This window comes from Micropterus salmoides, unplaced genomic scaffold, assembly GCF_014851395.1.
Source record: "Micropterus salmoides isolate LMB-PRFRI ecotype aquatic unplaced genomic scaffold, ASM1485139v1 Ms_hic_scaffold_2658, whole genome shotgun sequence".
In the NCBI taxonomy this organism is placed as follows: domain Eukaryota; kingdom Metazoa; phylum Chordata; class Actinopteri; order Centrarchiformes; family Centrarchidae; genus Micropterus; species Micropterus salmoides.
This window is the reverse complement of record NW_024041882.1, coordinates 1-10,331: the sequence shown is the minus strand read 5'-3', so window position 1 is coordinate 10,331 and position 10,331 is coordinate 1. Positions and strand designations below refer to the sequence as shown.

Here is a 10,331-nt window from a genome sequence, read left to right as displayed (position 1 = left end):
AAAAATGACTTTGACTTTGAATAACTAAAGAAAGGCCATCACACTTTCCCAGAGCCCAAGGAGGTGTCTTCAGATTCTTAGTTTTAGCCTACCATCAGTAAAAAACCTACGACATAGAAAAGCAACACATTCTCACATTTGTCAGCTAGAAGCAGAGACTGTGTGGTTTAAACGATTAATTGATTTGCTGTTGAGCGACTAATCTGTTAAAAAGATAATTTCAGCTCTACTGAATGGTTCCAAGCTGTGTAAAGAAAGAGACTTCGGCATTGAACTGCAACCTAACATGTAAAAATTGTCCAAACAATACAGTGTCTCACCCCATGTCTATATGTCCTCCAGTTTTCTCATCTGTGGGATCAGTTCAGTGGCTTGACTTTCACCTTGTGTTCATGTCATGTAGATCTGAAGACAGTAGGAAGAAGTGGACGTCAGTATAACCCACATCAGCACTCGGCTGTCACACAAAAGCTTATAACAATATTTATATATATAACAATATAATAACAATTAGTTTTTCCCTTGTAGTCTCATGAAAATACATCCTGAGCATTTCAGTGTATATTTGTTTTGATTATATATTTTTTTGCTGTGCAGTACTTTAATTTAGATTGGCTGTTAATCTCAGTGGTCATCTGTTGATCTCACACTGATAATCTCTGTAGCTGTAGTAGAACGAGTCTATGAAATCCCAAACATGTAGGTAATGTGCTTTAAAGCCTGTAGCACATACATGCATGTGAATATATTGTATATTAAAGGTCAGAGTGATTCAGTGAGAAGAATCAGCAGTGACATTGTGTCCTTTAAAGTGACAGGGAGTAAGGTCACCGAAGGTACACTGTAGTAAAGGATTGTCACCTGGTGTTACAAAGCAAACCAGATCTGAAGCATGAACTCGCATGAACTCAAGATTGCATGAAAAAAAAGATTAAAAGGTCACAGCCTCATTTTTGGGATATATATTTTCATTTTATAATTTAGCTTTTTGGATGTCAGTGCTTGATGTCACTTGCAAATGTGCAAATTCAGTGTTGGAGGGTTTGAAATTCATCAGAAGACTTACTCTTTCTAGGAGTGGTGTTTTTGAGACCTCCTTCCTGTCCAGGTTATTGTCTGCCTCATGACACACTGGATGAGCAGGAGAAATTCCTTGAGCTGCTCTTTCATCCATCAAAAAAAAAAAAAAAAAAACAATACAGGAAGCACGAGACCCTACTCCTGACTAGCTGTGGATGTCATGTAATGACGAGAAAATCCCTCACTACCTCCTAGAGCAGCATCAGAGTGAAAGTAAAGACTCTTCAGATGTTTGTGTGAGCTGCAGGATAAGGAGGGATTGAGAGGAGCATAATCCCTCACACATGGCTACAGCAACTTTGACCTAATGATAAACGTGCCAAGTCACAAGCTCTTTGACATCTAATGCCATTCAATACACAGTAATTTGGTCTATGCCTCTATCATATTGGCTTGTATATATACAGAACTAAGTCATACCAGACAAATCATACTACAGTGTGTGTGGTGTCCGAAGATGTGAATCTTTCTCCCATTAAATGTGGCTTTTGTCAATTTATTTCAAATAGATCCAAATGTAGTTCAAGTTCAAGTTCAAGACCTTTATTTGTCCCCAAGGGGCAATTAGTTTTGCTGCAGTAGCAAAGAAGTTGACACAGAGTACATAACAACAAAGACGACAACATCGATTAAAAATACAGTGAGAACTATCAGACATGATGGATTCTGCCTTTTTAAGCACATGTCTATTGTATGTATGAAGTAGTTATAATATGATAATAATATAATATGTATATAGTAATTATATAATCAGTCATATAAGAAGGTTGAACAGTGTTTTTTGCTTTGAACGAGAAAGCATATGTTCATCATTATGTAAAGCTAGAGTGGCTTATTTGTAATTTCAGAAATTGAATAAATTAAGAATAAATACGTTATAACTCCTGAGTGCTTTTCAGTATAATTCAATCAGTGTTTAACCCTTCTTTTAGTTTAATTCTCTTGACCAATATATATATATATAGTGGATGTGAAACTGCAAATATATCTTATTCTGCTGTTTTTGGTTCACTTGACTTTTATAAAGTCCAGTCTCTCCATTTACTGAAGGAGTAACTCATAATAATAGCATATTATAGTCATAATAGCAATTCTCAAACAAATTACAAAAAACCAAAAACATGTGAAAAGACAATATTGTATAATACTAACATGTAGTGGCTACACCAGAGAACTGGCTGAGGATGTGTATTTACAGGACTGCTGACACACAAAATACTCTGCTGCACTCTAGTGGTTTAGAGGCTGAGGTGTGACTCTTACAGCCTGCATGTTCACCGGTGGTGGAATACAACTAAGTACATTTACTAGTATTGAACCTGAGATAGGATTTGATACTTGTACTTTACTTACTCCATATTATGCAGCTTTATACTTCTACTCCACTACATCTCAGAGGGAGACAGCTTTTGTTACTTTCATACCCTTACATTCGCACACTACAGCAGTAAAATGCAACACACGCATTAATGCACCAGTAATATTAATCCAGAAATATATAATAGTAAAACACAGAGTCTTTTCAGGCCAAATGAGTACTTTTACTTTTGAAACTTTAAGTAAATTTAGCTGATAATACTCACATAGTTTCACTTAAATTAAGTTTTGAACGCAGGACTTTTACTTCTAATAGAGTATTTTCACAGTGTGGTATTGCTACTTCTACTTCAGTAGAGGACCTGAGTACTTCTTCCACCACTGATGTTCACAGATTGAAGGGTTTTTTACTTTTTTGCTGCCAGGAGTGTTTCAATACAAATAACTGCACATTTGTTTTAGGTTATTGGAGATTAGTTGTTCCCTTTCTTTAGAGCATCCATTCTTAGGATGACCAATAAGTTTAAAGAAACACAAAGAACAAGTTTTCAGTTTACACAGCAACATGTGATTTTATTTATTTATTAGATGTTACAGCCAGAAATATAAACTGCAATACACAATTTGCAGCCCTGTGGTCAAGTGATCAGAGATGATCATTTGCTCAGCGTAGTGATCAGTCTTTTTTCTTTTTCATTGTGAGATTTCAGATTGTAAAAGACCAGGGAGAGCAGAAGAGCACATATTTTCCCCCAGGTGTGAAAATAAAAGTAGATATGTCAAGACTCTCATCACAAAGTAAAAAAACAAAACAAAAAACACAGTAGTTGTTCCTTTCCAGTGTACAAAAGGCATCAATTGGGGGAATTAATGCGACAAGACACATTTAATCATTTGGTGAAACATATATTGAGGAAATACATAGTACAACTATAGAACCAGCTAGCCAGCAAATTTGTCGAGTAATGAATTACAAAAGCCTAAAAAAAGATTGACTCTAAATAATATAAAGTCACATATTGTGATTTGGGCAGAGTCACATGAAACAATGTCAGTTTAGGCCTCTCTGGGGGTTGTAATGTGACAAACATTAGTGGATGGCATTGACCTTTTAGGTTTACAGTGTCTTTAGTAAATGATGGTAATTGATGTTTGGACTGTTACTATGGTAACCACCACTGTAACAAGGAAGTTGTGGTATAAATGGGCAAGTGAGTATCCAAATTCCACAGCAACTCTACCGCTGTAAGCCAGTCAGATGTAATGTAAAGGGCATCCATTGTTATACTCTGGGCTGTTAAAAAGAGGGCAGCAGGGGGCATTGTGGGATACACAAAGGAGGACTCTAAGGACAGACAGCATCAGAAGATTGGGACGTATCATATGAATTGTGTCAAGGTTTTTTAACAACCCAATCCAGAATCCAATCCAAATGTAAACAGATTCTACAATTAAACCTTGTAGGGAGACATTTTTCTACAAACCCAGTGACAAATTTAGTGTTACGTATGCTAAAAATGCATTTTTCTTAGGTTTGAAGTTGTCATTTTCAAGTTACAAACTGTTAGAGTACATTAATTTCAACAATCTTTGTGATTTCAAGGATTCGAGGATATACTTCCTTCTATACTATAAAATATCTTGAATGGGTTTGACAATCTTAACTCAAGGTCCACTTACTAGCTTTTCCCAGAGCTTTCAATAGTGAATTTTCACACTCAAATCAAAGATAACTTTATTTTAGGCAGTGAAATTTCATGAGCTGGAGCATTCCTGGATATATACTAATTTCAAAAGTAAAGTCATTAATTTAGAGCTTAATTAGCTGATTAATTCATTTATCAGTCAGCAATGAAATAACAAGCAACAATTTTAACAATCAAATAATGTTGTAATTTTTTATGCAATGATTGTGAAGTGAATATCTTTGGGTTCCAATGATTAACCAAGAACATATACGTCAGACTGATCAATAATGAAAGTAATCGTTAGTCGCAGCCGTCCATTACTTTACTTGACACTTGCAGGCCACACACACACACACACACAGTGGCATGTCACACTGGGCCTTTTGTGCCATTGGTTAATCAACTTCATTTGCATTACAAGGAAAAGGAAGACACCCACAGCATGTCAACACACTGTAAGTCAGGAATCAACATCTGACCATTTTAAAATATACGTGAGCTCACAAACGTCACTCTTTTACCCTTCATTTTTTAATGCTATGTAAACATACTGAGTCAGAAAAATACTATGTCTTTACATTATTTACAAAGTGAATCTAGCGGAGTCACTGTTTCGGTTCAGTGTGATGGAACGCAGGAAAAGTTTCTACTCTCCTTTTACAATCAGGGAGTTTATACTGATGATGGATCGGCTACATTAAGCTTTAAGGCAATGCACTGTTGTGAGTGTTGCTGCCATCAAGGCAATGGCACACTGCAGGTTAAAAGGCAAGTGGTGTGAAATGGTCAACAGGGCTGAATGTAGCCCCAGTTTGTGCCTCTCACATGTTACCATTATAGTCGAGTCATGGAGCTTAACATCTATTTACACAAAATAATCTTAATAATTTGTGATCTTTGAAAAGTCACACAGGTGTTCTTAAGGTATTTCAAGAATCCTCAAAGACTCTTTGGATGAATAACGTTTCCATCGGCTACATGACGGAAAAGATTTTTGACCCATCACTTAAGATGCTGGTATATTTCCTGTCCAGGTAGCTGGAAATAATATTAGTCAGTGCTCGTTTCGTATGACAAAAACAATCCAATGTAAGATAAATATGGCCAAATATAACTGATAAAACTTTTTTGTTTCACATTGTACAAACTGAGCAGGGAAATTTGTAATTACCAGCTACTATCTTTGGATTACGAAACATTGGTGCAACTTGAGAACAGGGTTTAAAATCACAATTTTTTTATTGTAAATGGACTGCATATATGGTATTACCATGGAGCAGAATATTTTAAGAAACAAAACAAAGGTGGTAGCCAAAAATGATATATGTCTTATATGATGTTACAATGTATTTGATGTTTCTATACAAAATAATGATAGAAAATGAGCAAGGACATATTCCATTTCTGGCTCACAGTCGCAATTTGGGGAACTTTTTATTGTCCAGTAATATTTTTATCCTCCACATGATTAGAAAAATCTTTGAGGATTCTGCAAATACCATCAAAACAGCAGTAGGCTAAGTGTTGTTAAACAACCTTCTGGGTTTTTCAAAGATCACTGTGTAATTATTTTTTGGAATAACAGATGCTTATTTCTGTGACTTAAATGTAACGGTAATGCATGAAAGGCACAATCTGGGGCAAGGCTGAATGATGACCAGTTAGGGCAATTTTTGTAATTTAATCTTGAAAAGTGCAGGCCTAGAGAAAAAATCAGATGACTACATTCACAGTAGAAAAATTAGACCAGTGTGACAAAACAATCACATGACTGATGATCATTTCAGTGTTGTTTTAGGCGCGTTCAATGCTTTTGTTTCAAAGCATTTACATTGATCATGTATTAGCCTACAGTATACAGAAAACTTCCTAAGTGCACATCTACTCCATGATATTATGGAGGAGTTCTAACACAGTTACAAACTACTGACACATACAAGTACCACAGTTGTGGCTTATAATCTGTGACTTTATATGTTGTAGTAATATTAATATACCAGGGATTTGTAAAAAGTGACACTGCAGTTCAAACCAGTTTATCAGGTACTGTCTACATCTTTATCATGCAGAACCAAATTAACATATTCTACTTTCTCTGCTGGTAAAAGGCCACAGCGATCTTTCTGAGGTATCAAGCAAAGAAACCAATAAGCAAACAGAGCGATACTCTACAGGAGGATGCAAACCCCTAAGACACCATTAACAGCAGCAAGTTAAGATACAACAAATCTTGTAACCCTGAATGAAACATATGAACTCAGTCTCAAATTGTCGGAGCTAATTAGCAGCATTATATAGCCAGTAGTGTTCAACATCAACATAATCACATACACTAGCATATACAGTATATAGACAGCTAAGCAGGCAAAGAGGCTCCTGTGTAAAAACAGCAATTTGCCATTTGTCATTTTAGTTTATACCCCCCTTTGATAAAAAGGAAGTTGCGAAAACAATAGCTTTTTTGTACGATCAAAATAGGAACACGTGAAACCAGTTCATTGCATCTTGCACTTTGCAATTCATAAACCTGATACAGAGTCAGCTATTGGAGGAACCCTATAAGGTGAAATAGCTGAAATTTTTTCTTACTCCAGTCTTTTGCATGATATGAGAGGATACATCTGCACTGTAGATGGAAAAGAAGAGTGAATATCAATTTACATCAAACTGAGGGAGAAAGTCTCTCTTTCTACACTAGCTATGTTTATATTTATTTCCAGGTTGGTTTAGCACTTCTGCTTGTCGTCACAGAGTCTCTAGACTGGACAGACTTTTCAGAAAAGCTACCAGTCTTACGGATATCTTCATGCTTCGTAGGCAGTGTGGGAGTCTCGCTGCGGTAGGCGCTGCGACTGGCCGCTTTCACACTTTGCACTCGTCGCAGGTTTGTCCCCTTGGGCCGCTCCTCGTTAGCGTGAACTGTGGGTGGCAACCTATTCTGCTTCACCGAGGTACGTCGACTTACAAGAGAGGGGCTGCGAGACGGGGTGGTGGGGACGGAAGGGACTGAGGGGATGGATGGGGGTACCAGCTCCTTCTTGGTCCTGGAACATGAAGCTACGGTGTTGCGGGCAAAGTTGGGGACATCTGAGGTGTTTTTTGTGCTCAGTGTGTGAGAGCTGCTGTTCTCAGAGCAAGCTCCAGCCTGAGCCTGAGCTTGGGCCTGTGCCAGGGCTCTCATGGTGGAGCGGCACATCTTCTCCTCAGGAACTGGCTTGGGGATGTTCCTTAGGGGTTTGGCGCTCGGCTTGTGGATGGAAGCCTTTCTGGGTGTTGAATCGCGTGCCCATCTCGAAAAGCCACCTGTGAGGCTACCACCCCTTGAAGCTTTTGCCTCATCAGGAGGCAGACTGGAGTGACGAGGAGGTTTTGCGGTCTTCTCACTCCTTCCTCTCGCTGGGGTGCTCTGGTCACGATGAGGCCGGCGTGATTCTCCACTGTCATGCGCCAAAGGTCTCTCTGCTCTCTTGTTGCTACCTGTCCTTGTAAGCTTGCTAATGGGCACAACCTTCCGCATACCCTGGCTCTCGTTGCTGGTCAGCATTCGCACACCGCGACCTCCAATGCACTTAGTCGCTTTGTTAGCTTTGCCCTTTGTATGCACAGTTTTTTTACTGCTTCTCGGTGCATCTTTTACACCTTGTTTTCCCTCAGCGGTGTCACAGCTGTCCGTGTCCCACTCTTCTTTGGAAGCAGACGGAGTCATGGAGGCTGTGTCCATAGATTTTGTCGCTGAAAGCTCATTGGTTGAAACAGACTGGTCGTTGGGAGACTCCAAATTAGAGGATAGAGAGCTTGGATCTTGTTGGCTCTCCTGATCTTTGCTACAGTCAGCTGTGAAATAAAGTCCCTCCTTCGTTAGAGACGAGCTTTCAACCTCTGAGTAATCCAAAGTGACAGAGCAGTCTGTTTCTGTGCAGTCAAGTATATAAAACACTGGTTTCTTATTGGATACAGAGGTATCTAGTGGGAGGGGTGTATCACAGGTTGTTGATGAAAATGTACTGTTGTCCTCCTCTTCTTTCTCTCTCTCAGGAGAGACCCGAACCTGTGGGAGAGGATCTATTTTCCCTTCCCAGGCTGCCTTGGGATCTGCTCCTCTTTCAAAAACGTTATCATCCAGGAGGAAGTCCAGACTTAAGGGAGGTGACTGTCTCTCCTTTTCCAAATCTGTCACCACAACATCCCCCTTGTTGACAAAGTGCATATGATTACTGTTATTATTTGGACTAGGTAGGTCAAAAGCTTGAGGACCTCTAACTAAAGTGTGCGTCTCAACACAAACATTCAAGTGGCCGCTAACTGTTGGGTCGGGAAGATGGAAGGGCTTCTTAAAGACACACAAGGACCGAGGCAGAACGCTGCCTTCTGACACAGATGAGTAATTATTGTTGTTGTAGGGGTCTTTATCATTTAAGCCAGAGGAGGAAAACCTGGCCAGCGGACTCACAGGCTCAGTTTCTGCATGTGGAGACGTTACCTGTCTGTCGCAGCCCAGCTCACGGTTGTCATCCTGGGCTAAGATCCAGGGGGTTGTCCTGCGCTGCAAAGCGCGGCCCGACCGAGGTAGGCTGTTAAACTTAGAATAGTCAGCGGGATCCCCAGTGCCCCCAAATAGCTCCAGGTATCCTTGGAGTTCTCGGTCTGCTATGGAGGTCATGGTGTGGCGATGGCGGCGGGCGCTGGCTGAGCGTCCCAGCGGGCTGTGTGGACTCTGAGCCCTCTGCTGGAAAAAGTCCAGCAGGCCTTCTTTAGTGAGCATCTCTACATCGTTCTCGCTGCTGCTCCGACCAAATACACCACTCTTATCTGTACCCGACCAAGCAAAACGCTTTTCCTCCAACTCCCTCAGACGACGCTGTCTGGCAGCTTCCTTCAACTCACGGTCCACGTTGTCCTGAGAGTAAAAGGAAGGTGGAGAATGTTAAGACGCAGGCAGGACGATGGTAAGATCAAATCAGACTAGAAGAAATGAACATGCATCTTTTTACCTCTAAATTCACTCATCTTAAGTGATATTGCCCCAGTATTTCAAAATGGGTCTTACTTTTGTAGTTTTGGGAATCATATCATTATATTCATCAAAGTAACAGAACCTGCAAAACTTGCTCTCCTATTGTAGCAGACTGCTTTGTGGGTGCAATCCCTACTCCAAGATACACAGCAGCTTGACAGAATTGGACAGAACTGCCACAATAATGTGGACGGAAGCTTAGAATGTTTGGCTAATCCAACGGGAGCACTAGACCAACAATGTCCCATTGGAATAAATTACTTCCTGTCTCCATTAATTCGACAATGAGTGAAGTTGTACATGTGGCGTAATGGCAAGATCTGAGAATAGCATCACTACACAACATCTGAGTGGCCAAGAAACACGAGCTATGATTATATAATGATTATATATAATTTGAAATTAAAACCTACAGTGAGCGCACAAGAAATTTTGGTAAAAATCTCTCATTGCACAAGAAAATGAGGTATGCTATGTTGGAGGTATGTTAAGCCAACGCTGGATCAGGATGTCATTCTGTGTTCTGTGCTTTACCTGGCTGGAGAGACCATTTTCCCGCTGGAGACAATAAAGTTAAAGCAGAAGTTGAAAGTTGAAGTTGAAGTTGAACAGTTTGGATAATAATTTTACAAAGAACCCCAAATAAAGTTGGCTAAAGTGGGGTTTTCTTTACAACCTGTCTAATTGTCTCATTGTGTTTCTTGTCCAGGTCTTTTCAGCGATGTGTTCCCAGACCACAGCAAACAACTATGTGAGAACAATGTTATTATTACCCATGGGGCCAAAAACTATGAAAAGCTGTATTAAACCAAATATCCATTCACTAAAGCCGACCTTGACAGCTTTCTTGAACTTGATGCAGAAGTCTTGAAAGATGCGGAAGCACTCGTCCAGCTTAAAGGTGTCCTTGTCTTCACACAAGAAATCGATCAGAGCGTTCCCCTCTTTACGCAGATCCAGCCTGCGCCTCTTCAGGTCCTGAAGCTTCTCTGCTGAACTCTGAGACATCAGGCACACACCTTCTTATTTATAAAATGTTAAACACTTTTATGGATGTCACTTTCTACAGCGCTAGCGTCAGCAGTGCCAGAAATGTACAGTGGCCTGGATCCAACTTTTGTATGTGTGGCTGTGCATATAATGTATTACATAACTACTGCTGCTTCACCTGCAGAAAGGGCTCCAGCTGCTGCAGTAGCTCTTGGTCTCCTTGAACCTTCTCCTCCAGGGAT

General features: G+C 40.0%; 1 protein-coding gene across 1 annotated transcript; it reads right to left on the bottom strand.

Moving 5' to 3' along the window:
- Nucleotides 1-5,754: 5,754 nt before the first annotated feature.
- Nucleotides 5,755-10,327, bottom strand: LOC119919312 (FH2 domain-containing protein 1-like; the record flags this gene model as incomplete). Its single annotated transcript, XM_038739727.1, has 3 exons — nt 5,755-8,982; nt 9,934-10,098; nt 10,268-10,327. Coding segments are annotated over 3 exons (2,412 nt in total), but the record flags the coding sequence as incomplete, so codon positions are not given.
- Nucleotides 10,328-10,331: the final 4 nt, after the last annotated feature.